Source organism: Solanum stenotomum, chromosome 12 (genome assembly GCF_019186545.1).
Source record: "Solanum stenotomum isolate F172 chromosome 12, ASM1918654v1, whole genome shotgun sequence".
In the NCBI taxonomy this organism is placed as follows: domain Eukaryota; kingdom Viridiplantae; phylum Streptophyta; class Magnoliopsida; order Solanales; family Solanaceae; genus Solanum; species Solanum stenotomum.
Window position 1 is genome coordinate 36,654,829 of NC_064293.1, and position 23,637 is coordinate 36,678,465.

General features: G+C 35.2%; 3 protein-coding genes across 3 annotated transcripts; 1 reads left to right on the top strand and 2 right to left on the bottom strand.

Annotated features, from left to right (window-relative positions):
• The first annotated feature begins 3,195 nt into the window (after positions 1 to 3,195).
• On the top strand, positions 3,196 to 7,080 carry LOC125846264 (cold-responsive protein kinase 1-like). The gene is made up of 6 exons (XM_049525642.1): positions 3,196 to 3,349; positions 3,584 to 3,696; positions 4,060 to 4,270; positions 4,350 to 4,584; positions 6,280 to 6,430; positions 6,581 to 7,080. The coding sequence occupies exons 1-6, from the start codon at positions 3,277 to 3,279 to the stop codon at positions 6,896 to 6,898; spliced, it is 1,101 nt and encodes a 366-aa protein (XP_049381599.1). The 5' UTR covers positions 3,196 to 3,276; the 3' UTR covers positions 6,899 to 7,080.
• Positions 7,081 to 8,007: 927 nt separating this feature from the next.
• LOC125846265 (clathrin light chain 1-like) lies at positions 8,008 to 11,858 on the bottom strand. The gene is made up of 3 exons (XM_049525643.1): positions 11,380 to 11,858; positions 8,844 to 8,997; positions 8,008 to 8,706 (listed from the first exon to the last, which is right to left on the bottom strand). The coding sequence occupies exons 1-3, from the start codon at positions 11,778 to 11,780 to the stop codon at positions 8,272 to 8,274; spliced, it is 990 nt and encodes a 329-aa protein (XP_049381600.1). The 5' UTR covers positions 11,781 to 11,858; the 3' UTR covers positions 8,008 to 8,271.
• A 1,090-nt stretch (positions 11,859 to 12,948) lies between these two features.
• LOC125846253 (RNA polymerase II C-terminal domain phosphatase-like 1) lies at positions 12,949 to 23,546 on the bottom strand. Its single transcript, XM_049525630.1, has 17 exons — positions 22,826 to 23,546; positions 20,857 to 21,333; positions 20,384 to 20,594; positions 20,143 to 20,300; positions 19,983 to 20,053; positions 19,725 to 19,830; positions 19,497 to 19,580; positions 18,696 to 19,280; positions 18,531 to 18,591; positions 17,543 to 17,673; positions 17,387 to 17,440; positions 17,027 to 17,123; positions 15,726 to 15,946; positions 15,542 to 15,628; positions 14,236 to 14,301; positions 14,072 to 14,145; positions 12,949 to 13,714 (listed from the first exon to the last, which is right to left on the bottom strand). The coding sequence occupies exons 1-17, from the start codon at positions 23,087 to 23,089 to the stop codon at positions 13,600 to 13,602; spliced, it is 2,862 nt and encodes a 953-aa protein (XP_049381587.1). The 5' UTR covers positions 23,090 to 23,546; the 3' UTR covers positions 12,949 to 13,599.
• Between the last annotated feature and the right edge of the window lie 91 nt (positions 23,547 to 23,637).

The window sequence follows — 23,637 nt, forward strand, 5'->3', positions numbered from 1 at the left end:
AGTTGATTAGGACCACAAAAGAAAACCTTAAATTTTGTTAAACCAAAGTCACACACGGGACTTGAATCAACTTTGTTTCCATCAAAAGTAAATTTGAATAAATACTCCATCCATTTTATATTATTTGACACTTGTTATTTGATACACTTAAAAAAAAATAGAAATGTATTTATTAAATTAATGATATTATATAATTTTAAATTTGACTAATATTATTTTTATAATTATTTAATACATATAATAATATGAAAGAAAAATTGTAAAACTCTTTTTTTTAAAAAAAATAAATAATATATATATTTTTTTAATATAGATGTAAAGGTATAAAATAAAATGGAGTGAATAGTCAGTCGTCATTTAGAAATGGTTTGATTGAGTCGTAGGTTTTGGTCAGTCATTGTTTATTTATTTATTTTTCATTTATGCACGACAGCCATGATTATTGCAATTAGTTGTTTTTCTAGAAAATTATTTATGCGCAGAAAATATATTATATAGTTCTCTCATTCATTTGAAAACAATTAAAGATAATTTAGTACAATTGTGAAAATTTGATAATTTATATACTTTGTCGCTATAAAACATATTTATGATGGCTTAAAAGATTATTACACATAACTCTTTATAATTATATTGATTCGAAATTTTTCAGATGCGCATTGAGTAAATCTACTCTCATGTCACAAATCACACAGGATATATAAATTACACTAGATGAATTCGGCGTGACGACTCAACTACAATGCTTTCACACAAAAAACAATCTTTAACCGCTTTTACGAGATATCACATGTTGCACCAACTCAATCACCTTTACGGATAACAATTATAAGTTGATGTTGGTCAATTATATGATTTTTATTTTAAAAATTAGGCTAATGTTTTGACTATTCTCATTTGGTTTTGGAAGTCTTACTTTGACATTCTAGATTGCTCAACAATTTATATGGAAATTTAGCTACTATTTCGTTTGCTTCTCTGTTTTCAATTATTACATAAATGCATCATTGTCTATAATGATTAAATTAAAATTGATGAAATCCTAACTTGAGACTTTAACTAACCATTAGTATTTTAATTAATAAAATAAATGATGGATTTGAATATATTTTAATAGCTCTGCTGTCATTTTGCTATGAGCCATTTTAAGTCAAACTTTAATTTGAGTATAGTTTATTGTTACTGAGTACCTGCTCTTAATAGTATCCACTTACCTAACTGATCAAAGTTTGGTTAGGTTAATCTGAGTATAGCTTGACTAATTTTAACTACCCTAAACAGAATGTTCAATTATAAATTAATTTTTACTTCTAATACTGATATTTAGTAAAATTGGTGTAATTTCGTGCCCTTTTTTTGGGTTGTCTATGTAGGAGTGTTTTGTTGTATAGAAATTAGTAAAAGAAAAAGTAAAAGAGAAAAGTCTTTTTATTTTTTCCAACTTTGAATGGGTTGAAGAGAATCGAAATAATCCTAAAATTATAAGAAAAAATAATTGTCTCGTAATTGAAGAACTATAATTTCTTTGAATTATGAGGTAGAATTAGTGAAAAATAATTTTTAAAAAACCTACGCAGACAATAGTTACATAGTTGAAATAGTCATGTTAATTCGTTTACTTTTGATTAAATGTTTGTTAGGTTTTATTAATTTTAGTGAAATGAATTGAATTAAAATTTTATATAACTTACCCCAACATGTTTGAAACATAATTTGTCACCATAATAACAAGTGAATTTGAAATATTTTTTTTTAAAATAAATTCATTATTAACCATCAGTTGGGCATAAATGAACCAAAAATGTAACTAAAAATTAATACTAATTACTTTTTTAACAAAATAAATACTACTATATTTAAACCTTTTCGCACAATCAAAAACATATTCTTTGGGGCTTTTTCACATACAAAAATTTCACTAGTTTAGAAGTTATTTACTTATACAAATGCAAATATAATATTACGAATCTTATCAAATTTTGATACGTCCAGATACATTCAAATAGATGATATTAAAATTAAATATAATTTATTCTAGATATATTGTATTCAAGTGGATTCGCATGTATGTGAGATATATTCCGCTCACGTATTTAGTATCATGCGATACATGTAATCAAGTAATTTGTGTGTGAATTAGTGTTTTAAGACAATGTGAATTCAAAAAGATGAGAGAAGCAATATGTGTGGCTGACGAAATAGGTAAAGAGAAAGTGAATAGAGTCGCTTTCGAGGTTCACACTAAATGAGTGCGAATATTTCCTTTTAAGGTGAGAACACGTTAATAAACAAATGTTTATACGTACAAGTGAAATAGCCAACTATGACGACTCTCTTCTACTTTTCCTTCTTCTTCTTCTCCACCAGCTTACCAATAAAATCGATTCCTCTTATTCTTATTCTCTTAATTCTCCATTTTCTTTCCACACTGATCATCAAGCTATTGCCTCACCAACTAGCTAATTAGACGTCAGTCTCTCCTTTTGCTCCACAGCCTACGGGGTATTTGCAGGCGTTTTCAGCTGTTGTTCCCCTCCAAGGCAGGTTCTTATATTTTATAGAATTAGATTAATTATTTGAATGGAGCTTAGCTGCAATATGATATAACACTTTAATGAATCCTGTGGAATTTCTAGCTTTTTTTTCTTCTCTATTTTAATTTTGTAGTAATGGAGATAGTTCAGTAGTATCAAAAAAAGAAGAATGCAGAAAAGGTCTAAAGTCAATGGGACTTTAATGAAAAAAGGCGCAAATGAAAAAATAATAAAGTGAAATATTAGTAATTGTTTAGTGGTGTACGTTGGCGAAGGTTCAATATGTTTTTCTTGAGCCTCGCTTCAGGGCTTAAATGTGCTTTTGACAATACTCTGTTTAACACATCAATCAATCAAACTCGTTGCCATTTGACTTTGTGTTAACGTTTTTTTTTAAATAGAATATATGTAGGCAAACCTTCATTCAACTGCAGCCTAATAATAGTGTGTTTTCAAACTCCTCCAATTTTATTGAATCAATATTGAAAATCATACTTATTTTGATCATTTTTTAAAAAAATTTACAATTGTTTATAGTACAGATAGTAGATACAAATGATGCTATTTATTGCTGCTTCAGCTATTATTAAGGAAAGGAATGTGAATAAATATTGTTGTGCCTTAATAATTAGTTTAACAAGCTGAAGGAGGAAGTTTTTTTAGCAGGGTATTGGTGGTGAAGGCAAACATTTAATTTACTCATCAAGAGGCACTACCAACTGATTTAGACCCGCAAATTGACATGAGCTGTTGCTTCTTTGGCGCCCGGAAAAAGGGTCATGATCTCGTTCACCATGATACAAGAGAAACAGGAGGTTAGTGGGAACTGGGGGAGTTTTCTGTTTTTTAGAGTACTTATTTGCAACTTTATGCCATTGGAGATGCATTGCACATTTAGTTGTAGACCATCTTCAACTTAGGCATAAGTAACGCCAATACAAAAGAACTGTTTTGCTGTCTTGAGTAAATTCAATTTATGCACAACAGTTAAGATAATTGACCTCCATTCTGCATTTTCATTTACCATAACTATCTTTTATTCCTGGCAGGTGACTCCATTGCAATCACAAAGAATTTTTCATTTAATGAATTAAGATTAGCAACCAATAACTTCCATCAAATTAATAAAATAGGGCGAGGCGGTTTTGGCACAGTATACAAGGTACGTACAGCTCTACTCAACGAATACGTCTCATGCTCTTTCATGCAGCAGTTTTATGCATTGACAACTTATTTTTGTGTCTTTTGCATAGAGCTGTTTATAAGTGTTACATTTGAGGTTTAGTTTAAGTTACAGTAGCAGGCAGATTTTTGAAATTCTCAGGAAATCTGCATTACTAACTACTTATTTTGTTATTAGATTTTCATTATTATCTCCCCTCTTTAAAAGAGTTGCGTAATACGGTAATTGGCATTGGTTTTGAGGTTAAGACTTTAGTAACTGAAAAATTGTACTTTAGTTACATTGATATAGATATCAGATATGGTTGTTGGTGCTGGTTTTTAACTCCAGAGCAATTTGTAGGGAACTCTAAAACAAGGAAAAGAAGTTGCTGTGAAGACACTTGCAGCAGAATCAAGGCAGGGTTTGCGGGAGTTTTTGACAGAAATTGAGACAATATCAAATGTCAAACATCCAAATCTAGTTGAGATAATTGGATGCTGTGCTGATGGAAATAACCGGATTTTGGTCTATGAATATTTAGAAAATAGAAGCCTTGATCAAGCACTGTTTGGTAATGGCCGAACTTCTGGTAAAATAAAGGATTAACTTAAGAATTATGGAATGGCTGATAATGGTATCTTTCTTTGCAGGTTCAAGGACTAGTATTAAGTTAGAATGGGAAAAAAGGACTACTATTTGCTTGGGTACCGCTCAAGGTCTTGCATATCTACATGAAGAACTAGTGCCACATATAGTGCACAGGGACATAAAAGCTAGTAATATTCTTCTTGACAAGGATTATACACCAAAAATTGGAGATTTTGGGCTTGCCAAACTTTTCCCAGATAACATCACTCATATCAGCACAAAGATAGCAGGAACAACGTACGTCTTTCTCTGAAACTGTAGTTGAATCTCTCTATATTTTGCATGGCTGAAAAAGGGACCCTTTTTTTTTTGGCTGCATTGGGTTTTAGGGTGTAATCAAATAGTTAAAGATTAAAAAAAAGGGGTGGGAAACAATGTCTGGAAATGAATGCAATGAAGTAAAAAAGTAAAAATGAAGCTTTGACAGGTGACAAGTTCATATAATAAAAAAAATCAGAAAAAAGAACTAAGTTGTTTAGGCTCGGAAGCAATATTTACCCCTACTATGCCTAATGATGAGTCATCTGAGTGAATGAGACTGAATTGGAGCTGTATGAACATGGAGGAGTCATTAGAAATTGGTTCAGGATTGAGGTATAGTTAGTTTGTTTCTTCACTGCAGATGATTAGTTTGTATTTCATGAAGTAAAAAAAGAGAATTGATAAATAAAACATGTGAATAAATGTTTAACTACTTGGTGCTGGGTATTTATAGTTAGTAATCATCGTACACGTTTATATATGATTAAGTGAGAAGTCAATCCATATATTTTTTGTGGTTAGTGCTGCTATCCTAAAAATAATTCATCTGAACATATAAATTGTTGAAATGTAACTACTTTTACTTAGACAGTCGAAGATTATGTTGTCGTCTCGTGAACTTACAAAGCAAAGTGTCTGTATATCCAATTACACACCTGAAGGTTGTTATATTAAATGGGGTTATAACATTGAAAAGTAAGAAATTCACAGTCCTACCAATGATAAACACACAAATCTTGAACTTTCTTTCATAAGTCGAACAAAGCCAGTTTCCCTAGTACAGAAAAAGTTTGAAATTAAACTTAATAGGAGGTGTGTTAACTCAAAAAGAACTATTGAAAGATGCAAAAAAGGATGACTCAACAAAAAAAACCTACAATAGAGAATATAGTAGACTAATTATTTCTTTTACACATCTTTGGAATCATTTGTAAACAGTTATATGAATACATGCATCTGAAAATATCAATTTCTTGATGATCTGTATTGATAAACATATTATAAGAAAGCAAAGAATGTAATAACTTTGGTTATATATAGTCTATAGAACTTGTAGAAGTATTTCTGAGTGGTTTTCAATACTAGTTGTTTCATCAACAGAATTATGTTTACGTTTAGCATCGTTGGTTAGAAAAATAATAAAACAATTCGTTTGGATAGAAAATAATAGTATTTTTTCCCTGTTTTCATTACTGCTATGTGCTCTGCACCTGTGTACAGTTTAGTGATAAACAAAAGAACTTAGACAACTAGTTGAGTAAAATTTGTCTAAATATAGTCATGATCATTGGATCCAGGATATTGGTTCTATTTGCAACTATCTTCACGCGTTGATGCCACAAAATTGAGCATAAAATGATTAGCCCTGCTTGCATATAAGCACAATGAATGCATCTTATATTTCTTTTCTTCTTTGAAGTTCATGGTGTTTTGTGTCTTAACTTTTAACAGTGCTCAACTATCAAAAGACTATGTTAGAACTCACCAGTACCACTGACTGATAACTTGCTTTTTTCCCTACTCTTGTATATGCATATTTGTCAAGTAGGATCAATAGCAGATTCAAAAGGACCAGCTTTAAATTATTGAAATTCTTGAATCTGTAATACCAAGCACCCTCCAAAAGATTTGCTGTATCTGACTTCTAAACTTTTTCTCTCTTCCAAGCAGTGGCTATCTGGCACCTGAATATGTATTAGGCGGACAATTAACGATGAAGGCTGATGTTTACAGTTTTGGGGTCCTAATACTGGAAGCAGTTAGTGGCAAGAGCAGCAGCAGCAGAATTTGGCAAGGTGATAAGAGGTCACTTCTTGAATGGGTGGGTGAAATTTTTCTAAGTTCCTTAATTTCTTTTTAGTATTACATTTGTTTCCCGGTGTAGCATCAAGAATGTGTGTTGCAAACGAATAATCATATATTCTTGTCCATGTTATTGAATCTCTGAACAATGTACAATTTATTGCATCAGTCCTGGCGGCTCTATCAAGAGGAAAAACTATTGGAGTTGGTGGATGAAGAACTAGATGATTTCCCGGAAAAAGAAGTCGTCAGGTACATCAAGACAGCTCTCTTTTGCACACAAGCAAATGCAAACAGAAGACCAATGATGGGCCAGGTTATTGAGATGCTTTCAAGAGATATTCAGCTGAATGAGAAAGAACTTACACCGCCTGGTTTCTTCGAAGATTCTGAAGACAGCACGCGATCAAAATTGAAGATGTCTGAATGCAATACTAGTCAACAAAGTTCTGTACACATCACAATCACCCAGGTAACCCCTAGATAATCATCCTCGGTGACCGGCACTTGAATCATTCTTCCTGCCACATTGTTTGCAGCTTAAGAGACGTTTGCTTGAGATTTTCTAGGATTGAGTTTGCAAACTTGTATATTGTGGATTTTTAACAAAAAAAAAAGGATAGCTTTTTTTGTTGAAGATTTCCAAATTTAGTTTTTCAAATTTATTGAAATATTTGGAAAACTGAGTCTGAAATCTTCATAGAAATGTTGAACCTTTTTGCAAATGTAGTTCAGAGACTTATTCACATGAAGCAAAATTGAGTTTGCAAACTCAAAAAAATTTGGAAAATTTCAAACGAACGCCATCTAAGTTAACAGAAGATTGACATTGCAGAATTACTGATATAGGAAAGCATTGTCAAAGTTCCTTGACAAAATTCCAGCAATTCATGTGTAATATTTTTGTATGACCACATTTTTTTGGGTCCTGTCTTTTACCTTATTATTTTCTTTCTGACAGGTACTATAGGTAATGATTATGTTTGTACTTATTGAACCGATAACTTACATTATATAATTTCAGATGTTTGGTACGAAGCAAAATGTTCTTTACAAAAAATATTTTGTGATTTTTTTCATGTACTTTGTTCTAGTTTTTTTTTTTTTCGTACTTTTTGATATTTCACAAATAAGCAAAAATATAATTGAAAATTCAATAATCTAGACAAATATTAAGGGACGAGACAAGGGGTTTGGGTGGGTTCGTGTGCAGGGAGGGGTCGGAGACAGTAAAATTGCACTTGAAGAACTTAGTATTTCCTACTGCAGCAAAAAAACATGTTCCTAATCAAATTTCTAAAATATTTTGACCAATTAAATATATATAAAAAAATTACGAGACGTTTTTTAAAAATATTTTCCACCATACCAAACACTCACTTATTTTTCCGTTTTCATAGTTGCTCCTATCTTTTCAATATGAACACTATCGAGTCTGCCCCACCCACCCAAAAAAAAAAAACACGAATCAAAGGAAGAAAATATTGCACTGTCCAATAAAACCAAAGTACATAACAGGTGGCAGGCAACTCCACGATAGAGGTCTACAACACACTATGCTACAAAAGGATCGGAGTGTTTCACCACCAAATCAACTTTCAAGAAATATAAGGTTTCTGTAAACAAGAAAATAATGAATTCACCTCCAGTAAAGAAAGGACCTAAATAGTACAATAAACAAACTCAGACATCCAATGCAACAAAATGCAGCTATTGTCTGTCACGAACCAATAGAATAGTAGGTAGTAGAATGACACAAAATATAGTAAATGATACAAAATTCATAGAGAAAAAAGAGTATTATGTAAGAGGATAACACATTACAACATCAAAGACTAAAGAAATAAGGCCAAAAGCTGATCATTCTGCGGCAGCAGGTTCTTCTGATGTCTGAGTAACTTTGGCATCACTGGGAGGTGCATCTGAAGTTCCATTTGGTGCTGCAGTATCTTTAGCATTTTTGGCGTCTTTTCCATCCTTTCCAGCTTTGGCATCCTTGGTGTCTTTTCCATCCTTTCCAACTTTGGCGTCCTTGGCAGGAGCAGGAGGGGGTGGTATCATGTGAGGTGGTGGGGTGTGCTTAAGCTTCAGCAGTATGTGGCGCATCCTTGAAAGATCGGTAGGTTTCCCAGGTTTAGGCCCTTGGACGACTGTGATGGATGGCTTCTTATCTTGATCCTTCTTCCTTCCCTTCTTCTCAATGCTGGGCACCTCCTTGGGAATGAGCTCTGCTATGGCTTTCCAATATTGCTTGTCAGCTTCTTTATGGAACTTCTCTTGACTAGTCAAGTACAGCTGTCACGGGGAGGGGAGGGGAGGAAAGGAAAGAACTTGTCAAAGTTAGAGATCCATAAAAGCTTGTAAGCAAGAGTAGGGAGGATCAAATATAACTCCAGTTTGTAAGAAAGGCTGATTAATCCCTAGAGCTTCACCTTCTCTTTCTCGCGGTTAGTTGTCTTGTTGGTCTCAATACCGAGATTTCTTTTCTCATAGAATGCTTTCTTATATTCTTCACCTTCCTCAATAATTTGGATTCTGATTTCCTTTTCTCTCTTCTCCTTCTCCTCAAGACGGATAGCATTTTGCCTGCATCCCAAACCAAAAAACAAATGCAAATTTTAACAACACACATATTACGAGCACACTACCAAATATTCCTAAAGAATATTGCACAAATGATCCTTAATGTGTTCTAGCATATGCTAACTATAAACCTCAAAGATTGTTACTCATGTGGCACCCTACATGTATATACTCAGTATTCATCATTCAACTACAGGAGTCCAAAAAAATCTGGCCAAAAAGAGAGTCATGTGCTGATGTAATGAGATTCTTCTGATTTTCTTCTTTTTTATTTTATCCGAGAAAAACAAAACGACTCATTGTCTAGATAGATAGAATCCCCCCAAGGAAATACTCTTCTGCCATTGGAATGCTTTGCATCACCCCATGTCAGCCCCTACCTCCTAACCCTAATTCCAATTTGCTAAAGCCCTCAACCCAATTCCAAAAAAATGGTGAATACCAAAGGAAAAAAGAGTTGTACAAAATCAATTACTCTCAATAATGATTAAGCCACTAGGGATGTAAATGGGGCAGGTGGGGTACAGGTTGACCTGTTAAGATTTTGATCCGCCCTTCCCCACCACGCTCTGTCCCATTTCACTATTAAGACTTCATTTTTTTGGAAGTATCCTATCTAATATTTTCAACAAAAAATCTGTTTGTATTTTAAAAGACAAAGGATCTATATTAGTGCATACTATTGAATATTCTTATAAATAAAACATAAAAGATGAGGATTGTGTTATTGTTTGTGATGTCCCATCAGTGAAAGTTAGCATTGAACACGATTTCTGCTAAATTAAGCCAGTGTTCTTATCACCATGTTTGATAAACTTCCATTGCTTCTTAATGATCTAATAACATTGCAAGAGCAGCATCTAATAGAGGCGGTCAATTTCATAAATGATTCATAAAATTAATTTGTTGACGAAAATGATTCAACTATGTTTAGGCATCACATAAAATAAATTTAAATGATACTAAATCTAGTCCCATAATCACACCACTACTACCACAAACCCACTATGAGGAAATTCAGATCTGAAATCTCATACACGAGACTCAAACTTTTAATACTACAACATCCAATTTATTTGTTAACCTTGCACAATTATGTCTCGAACTCTCAAAAAACCACCAACAAAGCTCTTATGAAAGAATGGGCCAAAAGGCCCACAGTGAAACACAACCTTCCCCTGCCCCACTTAAAATTTTAAAAATTTAAGCTTTGACCCACCCCGCCCCATTAGACCTTTGCCCTGCCCTCATCCTGTCCCATTGCCATCCTTATACCAAAACTTGGCATGATATTTTCGTAAGTTTTCAAGAATACGCTATTTTTTAGTACTAGTAGAAAATCAAAACAAATCATCAATTATCGATGAGATTCAACCCCTAATCCTGAACTCTATATCATCTCATCCAAGAACCAGTAAAATTTGCTTCTAATTTTCTCTTTACACATACAACTCCTTCAAACAAATAATTTGATCTTTCGAAATTCAGAAAGTCCAGAAAACATTGCTTGTGGTGTCCAGTGATTAAATAGTTCAGCACTGGAGTTTGGACAGCTTTTAGGAGAGGCAACAATGGGGAAAGAGAAAAACATGAAAATGTTCAATCCTTCTAACTTCTAAGTGAGAACAATTAGCAAAGATATGTGAAAACAATTCATACATTTTCCCAGCTTATGAAACTTCTTAATATTTTTCCCTATGCACGACAATCCATGAACCAATACTAGAAGAATTAGACTAGCCCTAAAAATACCTAATTAGTTGTACTCAAAAAGCGTTATGAGTGTCTCGACACAAGCTTTACTTAATTTTAGCACTACAAACTAACTTATTTGGGGAGGGGAACCCCACTAAAAGCTTATTATTTTTGTCCCATGGCACAAAGTGGTAGTTTTGAACCAATTAATGCAATAGAAAATCGACACCAATAGCGTTTTCGGAAATTGATCTCAAGATATAAATCATCTCCAGTAGAAGATGAATAGAAACGAAGTACTCCACAAGTTAAGACCTACAACATTCAAATTTTCTTTGACAAGCGATCATAGTGATCAGCGTCTTACACAGCAGGAACTCCTAAAATTGAGCGCAAACACAAACTAACAGATCTATTAGTATCAACAATAGATCTGCAAATTTAACAATAAAAATCAAAAAGTTTCAGAATTAAACTGTAGTATGCAAAAAAAATTATTCACTATAGAGGTTAGGAACTTTGAAATAAAGCTGATCTTATCGATGATCTGCCACAGTAACTAACAATAAGCAATAGATCTGTCAATTTTAGTTAATATATTAAGGAACAGCTTAAATTCAATACATCTTCTTTTTGGTAATATACTGAATCAAAATAAATTCGCAAAAATAGGAATGAAGTAGAACAAACCTTCGCCATTCACGGAGTGCAAAACCTTCCTCACGCATTTCATTCGGAGGGGGAAGAACGGGTCCATCGGAACTGAAAATTCCCTCAGTATCTTCACCTAGATCGTAGGGCTTACCATTCCCATTCGAGATCGGAGCTCCAGAAGCTCCAAATGAATCGGTTTGGTTAGGAAACGAATCTGACCCGTATCCGTAGGGATCGGGACTGTCGACGGTATGAGATACGTGTTCTACCGTCACTTCCTCATAGTCTCCACCGAATCCTCCAGAGCCGTGGAACGGCGGCGTATCGGCGTTGGAGAAAGCGGTGTAAGAGCCATCATAGTCTCCGTCGTCGAACGGAGTTGATGCCGCCGGTGCCGGTGCCTCACCGTCCATACTGAACGCATCAAATGCAGCCATTTCCCTTCTTCTCTCTTCTTTCTCTCTCTACAGTCTGCAAAATCTCTCGAATTTTCCTTCTCTCTTATACCTATATATATATATGCACACATATATGTGAGAATCACTATATGTATGTGTGTGAGTTTTATGTTTCTACTGTTTTTCTTTTTTCTTCATTTTTGGTCAAAAAAATTGAATATTTGTATTAATTTTTTGTTTCTCTCACGGTGTTGATACTCACGATACTCATATTGAAGCTGACTAAATTTGAATATATGTACGAAAGTCCATATTTGGTGTAAAAGGCTTTTAAACAAAAGTAATTTTGTATTGATAAAACTCAAATTCGAAACGTCTAATTAAGAATAAAAATAATATATTTTTTTCAATGGCAAGGTAAATTATTAGTTGGATGGACATTTTGTTGACTTGAGAATGTTTTATTTGTGGTTATATTTTTACTTAAAATATAGGATAATTTTTTTGATAAATATATGAATTTTGTTTAATCTTTTTGCATATATCTTGAATTGAAAGGGAAAGACCCCCCAAAAAAAAATAGTTAACTTTGAATTTGAATGAGATTAAATAGAAGAGAAAAGCCTCTATTAAGAATATTTTTCAAATTTATTTTGTGAATTGTCATACATTATTATGAAAAATTTACCAAGTTTTATCTTACTATGACGATTCTTTTTTTACATTTGCTAGTATAAGGTATTTACCTTTTTAAATATGTGGTTAGTTTTATTTCCTTTTTCATCCACCTTTCAATAAAAATGAAACGTTGACATTTTATTTAATCCATTTCCAACATCTTCAATGCATTCTAATTGACGATCAAGTAACTATGAAACACTCATTTGTGCAGTATCATGAAATTTTTAAGAATATATTAAAAGAGTGAGTAAAATCGATGAGTCAAATATGCTTACATTTGAATATTGTGAAAATTAAAAACAATACAAAGAGACCACTCCAACTGTCTTTTAATTTCATAATATTTTTAAAAAAATTATATTTGGTCCATGAAAGGAGATCACGAAAATTGAACTCGATGACTCCAATCCACTGCCTTGGAATTGAAGATGGAGTTGCTCACCCTCTATGTCCTACTCGATATGCAAGTAAAAAATATTGAGTGAGGGTGAAGATGACGTGGGTTGGAAAATAAAGAGACGATCAATTGCTGAAAACTAAAAATTGCATTAATCAATTGCAGAAGGTTACATTTGGACAGTAAATTGTACCCCCTGGGAATACAAAAAACAATGGAAAAATAGACTACAATAAGCTAATTACAGCTTAACAAAATTTTCCACTCGTCCTATTTGGTATCTAAAAAATGCGAGAGAAAACACAAAAGCGAAAGGTCTCAAATCATATCCTAAATTAACTATGAAATCGTCAAAATTGAAGTGTACTCCGGAAAACACATTGGACATGGCCAAAGTGTATTCAATGCCTGAAGAACTCCCGGAAGTATGCGGCTTTTGGTGCCCATCTTGAATGAAGAAGTGAACTCATTCCAGGCTCTAAGTGGGGCTTTTTAGGCCTCTAAGTCCCAAAATCACACGGAAAATAGCAAGACATCCACAGTTTACAAATTTGAACTGCCTGGCTCCCAAAAGGTGATTCAATTTTGATCTATCAATCCAGACACGTGCTTCTATTGTGAGCGTGCATACTGGATATAGTCTAGCTGAAACAGCAGGACAGCGATTCATAGTAAAGATCCCAATTGGCTTCACAAATCACAGCGGCAGATGTTCCCATGCATGTTAAAATTTCTATGGGGTTGATGTACAAGCAGAGGTCAAGAATCTTTATACACTGTTCATGGCATAGTGGAAGTATTCTTCGGGAATCTACCAGACAATGGTACTCTCTGCTGCACACCCCGAGAATATTCAGGTTTCAATCTTTTATTAGAAAATCCCTGCTGCAATGATCTGGATGAAAGAGCAACAATAAATGCATGTAAACAATCAGAAGCTAATACTGGTTTGCCTCAACAAAGACATGGAGAACCCAACTCTAAAATAAAGAGAATGGCTTCACCAGAAATCCAATACCCGCTTACCCTTAAATAACAAGATGCGAAGGAGGCAAAAAAATATAAATTAGGAACAGATGGCAGCAAAAAGACAAATCAGAATCTGCATACCCCCCACCCCCACCCCAAACCCACACACATACACACAAGAGTTTCATAAGGTTTACTAGGTGGCCTGAGGAAAAAATTGCCTTCCAAATAGAGGAAACGACATTACTTTAGTTTCAAAAGTGAAATGCCTGAAATCACTTGCCTTGGAGAACCCTGGCGCTTCTGAGAAAATTGAGCCAGCTCAGACTTCAGAGCAACAAGAGCCCTTTCAGCAGCCTAGAGAAACAAATGTGCAGCCCAAAATTTTAAATCATAGAGAAAAGGGATAAGATAGGAATTTAAAACGTAAGCTCTAAAAGTAAGCACCTGTGTTTTAGCATCATCCCATGTTGAACCAATTCCTTTGCCAAATACTTGGCCATCAATTTCCACCTGCAGCATGATTACCAAATAGACAAAAGTGCGCACAATGTCAGCAAGGCAAGAGATAGTTGCTCAATAGACATGATAACTCTGCCATCTTAAGTGCATACTTGTTTCTTGAAACTATGAGAATCACTACTTTGCAAACAAAACTATACACCAAATCTCCACCAACCATCCACCATTATATGAATTTCTAATATCGAACTTGATGTTTAGCAAAGAATGCTTTCCAGAAACTTCAATATCAGATTAAACATTAAATGTTTTTAACCTATCAAGAGAAAGAACTGAATGCAAAGTTCTTCTCTTGTTGCAGGACAAGAGAGGTGAGTTTACGGTACAATCCTGCTACAGAGCATTGACAATAGAGAATGCACCAGAACAGTTGGCAATGGAGAAATATTGGATAAGTGGTACAGCACAAGGTAGAGTGTTTTTTTAAGCTCGCAGAGCATGGATGTTTGCTTGACACAGGACAAGCTGCAGAAAAAGGGGCTATTCATCATCAACAGATGCTATCTACGAGAGAGGGAAATAGAGGAAAAACAGTCAAATTCAAGTGTGACACAGACACAGTTTCAGAAATGTTTTCAAGGTTAAATGGACAATGTCAAAGACCGACCAAGAAGCTATTTGGAAGCTGGAGATAAAGGGGTCTGACTTCTAAGTAAGGGGTCAGGGCCTAACTCCCCTCCCAACCAAAATGATGGCCTTCAATATACAGAAGAGAAGAAGAAAAAAAAGAGGAGGCTGAGGTTGGGGGCTCCAGAGTAAGAAGAGAAAGAGGATATAGAAAAGCAATACATGTTTGTATTCTCGGGACAACATGGAAAGGAAGGAAAGCAGATTTTGTAGAACAGAACAGAAGCCATCAGCAAATTAAAGTTCAATAGTGTATGTTAGTAGCATACTGGAATATTTGAAAAAAATACAGAAAACATGCTAATGGGAGACTATCTCTTAAACTTTTGTTACACATATTCAAGATTTATCTTAGTGCTGTTCAAGATTAATAAAATCTTTTCTTTAGTGATTATTAGAGAGAGAGCTCTAAATGCAAAGGATAAAAGATGGCCTAGATCCATCCCGCGAATGAAGCAAAAGGTTGCAATTATTTCAAAATAATAAATGGTATATCGCATCTAAGCCATGAGTCAGAAAAGATGATAAGAGTTCCTAACACTACAGCTAAGCATGTTTCGATTAATCAGCAATAGCAAAGAAGAAAGGGAAGTAAATGGGTAACCTGGGCGTATATTTCACTTTTCTGGCCCGGATTAGCTGAAAGTTGAGGCTGAGTTTGGAATGCCAAACCAAGTCCTTCAATTGCGCACTGAAAGAATCAAAATAATAAATGGCACATCCCAAGACATCAAAAGAAAACTGAGGTAAATAAGGTACACTAACATAGCAAGCTTATAAAATCATACTAGTTCTCTTAGGGCGCCAACTGAACCCACTGACTTCTTAAAAACCTCAAGCCTTGGATCCAACACTCTGGGAGGCTCTGATGCAAAAGAATGTGAGACACGATCTTGATACCCAAAAGGACTCATGTTGTCAATAAACCCATTATCACTTGCATTTGGAAACCTAAATCCATCACCCTGTGTGGAACTGGAATCAGGTTTGATACATGACAAGTATTTGTCTGTGGAAGCAACATGAAAATGTCAAAATCATCAAACTTATTTGGAAACATAACATTTGACCCGATGAACATCTACAATTCATGGATATTGCATATGGTTTGCTAATAAGAAAATATTCCTCTGATTTGCCACCAAGCACACTATATAAGACTTGTGTAGTGCTTATTCAGCAAGAGCAATCATAACTATTTATCCCCCCATCCTCTCCAACCACAGTATCTCGTGGCTAAGTTATATCAATACCAAATTAGGCCACAACTAGATACCTGTGATCTCTCTAAAGAGTTCCTTAACACAAGGATTAAACAATTAACATCAACATTAAAATGTCTCAAGAGTCCAAAGTGAAGTAATGTGATCACCAACTATTCTGCCCAAAAATAAATGTTCTCCTCTTTCTGAACCCTTTTCCAGGAAAGGGACTGCTCAACAAAAACCCCACACATTATTTTTACAATATTCTACTGAAGCATTATGCACACAACTAGAAGGATGATTCCTTGAAAGAAGAAAAAAGCAGCATCTATGCAAATACAGCAGAACCTCCTTTTTTTATTATTATTATTATTTTGGTTAGGAGGGGGAGATGGATAACAGTACATAAATTGGAGTAACAACCCAACAAACAACTTCTTTTTTTTTGATACAGACAACCCAACGTAGAACTAAGTAGCAGGAAAAGTTGAACTTCACAGATGGATGAAAGCCTTTTAGCTTGACTCTATTTACTCCTAAGAGTTTTTCAAACTTGCTCTCAAAGTTTAAATAATTTTCCCAATAGATGAAACAAAATTCACCACTGAAAGATGTCACGGTTAAGTGGAATAAAATCCACTTAACTCAAATTCAGCATAAAATCCTCTTAAAGACTGCACAGGGATACTCACAACTCCAAGTGCCAACAACATCAGTTCAGAACTTCACTCTATCACCAGGTTTGCTCAAAGAACACTCTATAACCGTGGAAGTGCATATAGGTTAGCTAATACAAGGTGATGGAATCTAATCACCGTAAAACCAACCTTTGAAAAGTCAGATCATTTCCTACTGGGAATTATGACACAACACAACAAACTTACCGGCCAGATACATAAGAGATTCCTCAGCAGCATGTCGTTGTGCTTCCCTTCTCGTCCGGCCAATTCCTTCTCCAACTTTTTCTCCTGCAAACAACACCTATACAAGCAATACAAACTATGATTCAATAAGATGGATAGACCTCAGTAAAAAAGATTGCAAAAAATCAGATAGGAAGCTTGTCCAACAATACAAAAGAAGTGTTGACATTCATGCTACTAAAACATGGCTTGACAGAGCTCACAGGCAAGACAGAAACAAGGTCCATAAGACTTGCAGATTGTGGTACATTCTTCATTAAGTAAAGGTGAGACATAAAGCTCATTGGAATAGTAGAATTAGGATATATGTACTCAGCATACCTCCAAGGAGAACTGCAGTTCTGGACTCGAAAGAAAACTTGATCTGAATTCGACCTGCATGTATTTGCCATAAGCATTCAGAGACCTCACAAATAGAAGGGAGGAAACTTTACATTAGTGCTGCCTGATGACTGGACATAATAGGGGAAGCATTACCTTTGCTCCACACTTGAATGCAATATCTTGTAAAGCTCCAGCAGGTGTTTCTAGATATTGATCATAATGTCCAGGTTCAAGGTCAAGAACCCTATTGCTGGAAGATGACCGACCCAAGGGAACTTCCTCACCTGTGAAACTAGAACTTTTTAACACCATTTGTGAATAGAGATTTAGCTTGTCTCATATTTTTCGTCCAGTGACATCACATAATTGCATAACAGACCTGTTATCTGCTTCTTCTTTTTTCAAGTGTCATGTGTTTGTTTTATAAGAAAATAAAGTGTAGTTATTTAGCTTGTACACATTAAAAAGACACTCTTATTTAGATCAACACTGAGATATTATCTTCATCACCTATTCATGGACATGTAGAATTTCAAGCCTGATAAACCTAAACATCGTCTGTGAGGATTCATGTAACTGTGACCCCATCAGGGCCAGCTTGTGCACATCATGACTAATTCCACGGAGTACCTGCTAACTCCCACCATCACAGGCCAGGTAACTTTGTCCATCAAGGCTTGGACAAGGCGTGGTGGTTGTATAAACCTAAGCAGAAAGATGCATGCAAAAATGCACTCCTAAAACCAAATCACATTTGCTTTCATAATAAAAGAAGAAATCTGGGAGGGGGCTGAGGCACAACCAAAGCACTCAACATGAGCCCATACTGCTTAGTTTTGTTTCTCTGGGTGTTAAAAGAGGTCCATACTCCAGAAAAATTGTAATATTGTAGGGTAGCCACCTATTTGTCCTATTTTCAGCAGTCCCCACTTCTGAGTTCTGACAAGAATTATAAATTATAGCATCTATTACTGCAAAATTTCAAGTACTTAACAAGCTTTCAGAAAGCAACTTAAAGGAAAAGTGAAACTAAGAAACAGTCTTGGTCAACATATATACCAATCAGAAACTGTCTTAAGTTAAAGAGTCAAAATGCTTAAGCTTTTACATAACAGTTCACAAGCATGGTTCATGACCATACCTGGTGGACGAAAGCTAGGTTGTGATTGGGAAAATCTCATCCTGTCATCCCGAGGGATTACCTGGAAAGCAAAATGGAAACAAACCAAAAAAAACAGTTTGGTCATAAGTTACTCATGATAAATGAATTTTCAAAGCTGTTGGCATTAACAAATAGATAACTCACCTCTTTTGGCAGCCTCTGGTTCTCAAAAAGAACTCTATCAGATGGCATAGAAGTCTCCATTTTGGGAAGAAAAGGTGGATGAGGAGGCCGATATTTGTTAATATGCATAGCCTCTGGATTTAAAGGAAATTCCTTGGGAGGTAAGGGTCGATTAAGTTGCCTAGGGCTCATCTCTTCCTCAGCCGGAAACCAACCATGTGGCTGCACCCGTGGTGGCACAGATACTTGTAATGGAGTCCCCATAGGGAACTTAGGTTCACTTGATACTTGATCTCTCGTGTCTTGACCATGCTGCAATATAAGTAATCTCCTCCTTGTATCAGGATCTAATTCAGATTCTGGTACCTCACCCTCTTCCCTAGCAGGAGAACTTTGCAAGCTTGTATCCTGAGGACTTATTTGAGTCACTGATGATTTAAGTACAGAAGTCACTTGAGGGAGATGTTGAGTAGGAAAAGGCACCACTGGGCCTTGAATGCTTGGTTGTGAAATAACAGGTGGGACAGGGTACTGGAGAGCTGGTACAAGTCTTGGATCCAAATTTGTCATTTGAGAAGGAACACTTGTTGAAGCCAACATTGCTTCCTGAAAGGCCGAGATAACTAAATATTACGCTACAGTATTTGTCACAAAGAAGACGAGTTCCACTACATGCTAGAAGAAAAAATTACAATGTGTGTACAGAGGAAAAAATTATCAAGAGAGAGCAGAATAACCACATCCAGCACTTCTGAACCTCATGAAAAGTGTGGATACACATACCCAAACTGAGTACAAGATTCAAATATAACATTATTGTACCTTGAGTCTCCTTTCAACCTCACTATCAGCCATTCCATCAAATCCAAGTGAATCCTTATTCCCGTTTACAGCTGAAGGATCATCCTGACCAGCAAAATAATATATTCTCATAAATATTCATAATTATTTGTTAATTGGTGCAAAATTTTATCATCCATATTGTAGATAATCATAAAAACTAAGATCTGTCAAGAGAAATGGAAACTTTTAGATATCATTCTCACTAACCTCCGAAATCAAATAGTTGCTGACATCGGGAGCAGAAGGAACTTGTTTAATATCATCTTCATATGCAACTTCAGATATTCGCTGTAACAGGCCTTCATCAAAATCTCTGCACAAAGTCGGACCAAGTAAGTAAAACTAATTTAGCTACAATCAGATAAAAGAAACTAACCCCAAGAGACAACCAAATCTAAATAAAATCAGATAAAATAAGTTGGACAATAAAGATTGTTGGCACCAGGTAATCTCCTAAAATCTTACTTGAAAAAACCACCTCTAACATTGCAGGCTACATTTCTGGCAACACAAAGGACAGGAACAGAATTGTTGCCCTACAGTAAAATTATTCAAGTACTTCAGAATGTTAACATATAATATAGATCAACATCTCACAGAAACACTAAGAGAATGCGGTACATACTTCAGCTTGAGGGGCAAAATATGGAGCAAATGCAGGAACAACGTGCACTCGGGGTTGATCCTTATCATCCCACACTTTCAAGCGATCATCAATCACCAATGCCATCTTAGGATGACAATTTCCATCTTGGAATACATTGAACAAAGATTTCCTCAAGCCTACAACATAATCATGAAAAGTCAGTGATTAGAGAGAAAAAGAGCAATGGTACTAGCGAAAGTTTGGTAATTTAGAAACTTGCCAGACTTGACACAGACAATACGATCCAAGAGTTCTTGTGAGTTAATCAAGTTTGATTCTGGATCAAGAAGGCGCCACATTTCTAAAGCATAATCTCTTTCAGCCATTGTGCACACATAAACTTCAAAGCGCTTCCGACCCCTTGCAGTCAGATAGCTTCGGAGATCCTCCCAAGCAGGTCTCAATCTCACAAGAACACTAGTATCACGGATCTGCCACGGAAAGAATATGTGATGCATCCCCCCAAAAAAAGGAAGATAAAGCTTCAGACCATAAAACAGTTTAATGCAAAAGAGAAAGGGGAGAAAGAAATGGATAGTCCCATCACTGAACCCCTTTCAACAGTAAACGTAAGACTACAAATGACTTGCATTCCTCATCTGGCAGTCAACGAGTCATCAGTGGACCATAGATGACAAGATTAACAAAACAGGGATAACATGGTATAGACGATAGAGTACAAAGTACACATACCATTGGATTAATACGAGTAAGAATAATGTTTCTATCTTGCAACCTAATCAGGGGTCTGACAATAGGTTGGTGATTATCAGACAATGCGGGGAAAACCTCAGACTGAGATTTGATCACCTTTCCATTGTCAACAACCTGATCATTTTCGGCATATTGCTTTAAAATAATTTTATCCTCCTGATAACGCTTGACCTCAGCCAGCATAACAGAGGCACGTTGCGGATCTGACTCTGAATTTATTTTCCGCTGCAAGGCCTCTATTCTATCCTCAAATGAACGCATTGTGTTGGCAACTATGAGTGTCTCATCAAGATCAAATACAATGCCAAGACACCTGAGGTTTAGCATTGTTAGACAAGAATCATAAATCCCTGATGCAACCTTAAATCCCCAAAAGCAAGGACACTGTCCGCCAATATTCTTAGACTGCATGGCGACTAAATGAAGTTCCTCTCTTCCAAGTGGCATCACTGCAGTCTGCATAAAAAAAAATATGCGGTAATAACTTTGATAAGCGAGCAATTGATATTTGAAAGGGAGACAATGAGAAAGAGCCCAAATAAATACCACGTATCAAAGGAAAGACCTCTCAAAAAATCTAAGCTACAAATGGTACATTTGCGGAAGACGTGGACGATGTATTTGTGAAAAGCTTTCAGAATGTTTGTCTATTTGCAACAATTTGAATAGACCTTTTTATATATGTATAGGAACAATTACAGTAGACCTTCTACATTAAAAGAAATAAACAAAATAGACTTTTTATGTTCATCATATCAGAAAGCTATCAATTGTAAAAGAGCTTCAAATACTCTTTGAGTCCTCTTTCGAGTATAGACCCCTGAAGCAAGAATCCAAGCCTGATATTTACAAAATAAATGCAGAAATAGAAGTAATCTACATTAGATTCAGTAGTTCTTAAAAGAAACCTCAGCTTGACAAGAAATACAAGGACAGATTGCTACTTAAAACTAAGTTGCTCGGACTCCGGTGCGGATCTAGAGGTCCAATTCATCATGATCTAAATTTTAAGATTCGAGGATAGTGATCTAGGTATGGATACGGATGCGGGGGTTCGACTAAAAATAATTCAAATATCTAAAAGTAGAGTTATAAAACCTAAATTAGGATATATTATGTGGGAAGCTTGAGGAGAAAATATTGATAAGAGGGAAATCCCGGAAAGAGCTAAAAGGAAATTTCTATATACAAGGTATTTCATTTTCTTCAAATTCACCTTAACTTTTGTTTAGATTACATAAATCATTAAATCTATCCAGGATTCCTTCGTCGAATATGGTCTAAGTACCAAAATAGATTGACCAGATAGGGTACGGATACCACACCCATGTCGTGTCGAACACGTGTGCGGCACCTAAGGTGAAGAGTCCGAGCAACTTAGCCTTCAACAAAACCCTGCAATAAAACCCTATCCATCAGTCCATCCCTTTCTCAACTTCACACTGCAGTAGACAGCAAAAGGCTCAATCTTGCAGTATCCCATTTACAGAAAAGTAAGTAATCCATTTAGCATTAAAGTCACCAAGTTCATAGAGTTGCCATATATGTAGGTCGCAAATTTTAAGCAAATCTGCAAAGAGTTCTGTTAACTTCCAGGAATAGAATTAGTCTAAAGTCCAAAATTTTCAAAAAAAAATAAATACAAAAGGGTACAAGCCAAACGAGTATCCGCTTCACATCAATTATTTGGTCATCATCCATTTTATCCAGAGTCCAGTTCTTAAAAATAATTAGGGTTTTAATTGTTTTTTTAGTATGTAGAATCAAGAATTTGATTCTTAAAATTCAAGTTATGTTTCATCTGGATATTAATTACTTGTTTCATAAACTATGTTTTTTTCTTCATAATTAGCCAGTCTTGGAAATGATTCGATTAGTTTTATCTTAATTTCTTTTAATTATCTCAAGTTCAAGTTTGTTACTGTCAATTCAGCAATTTGGGGTATACCTTGTTATCTCTGAGACATGTGGAATGCAAAAGAGTGAGCGGCGAGTCTTGGGTCAGCGGCTTTGATTTTGTAGGTTCCAATTTGAAGCTTAATCCAGTGGTAACTGTGTGTAGCACTGCCAGTGGTGGACATCTCTCGCTTGACGGCGAATAGTGAGATATCCTTATTACTTTCTCCCCCCATACCACACCCTTCTCACAGTATATTTCAACTTCTCCCACCAATCTTTCTCCTTCATACAACACCACCGTCGATTTAAACATTTTTCCTTTTTTTTTGCGTTTTTTCTCTGTAATCACAAAAAATTCAAAAAAAAAAAAACAATTTCTATCCTTTTCCCTTTCAGTTTCTCATCGTCAATATAGATCGATCTAGAAATTATGCTTAAAATCCAATCGAAACAGAAAAAAAAAAGTCAGATCTTATCAAATCTTTATCAAATCAACCAATCAAACGTCATCGTTTATCAAATTTCATTCAGATTTACCCAAAAAAATACCCAAAAAAGAATGAAAATTTTAGGGTTTCTTTATAGAAGATGATGATTAAGAGAAGATTAAAAGTAGGGTTTAGATGATTTTTCAGATAGTAGTTGTAGTACGGCGGTGTAGATGACGATGCGGTGGCTCAACTGTGTATTGTGAAACCCTAGATCCACAAGAGTGGAAGGTCAATTTTGTACTTTCTCTCTCTATCTCCTTCTCTCTCTATCTCTTATTACACATCGAGATGCTTGTTGATGATGATATTAATATAGAGGAAGAAATTATAAATTCGTTGCTAATTTCGGCGGAAAATATATTTAAATAAA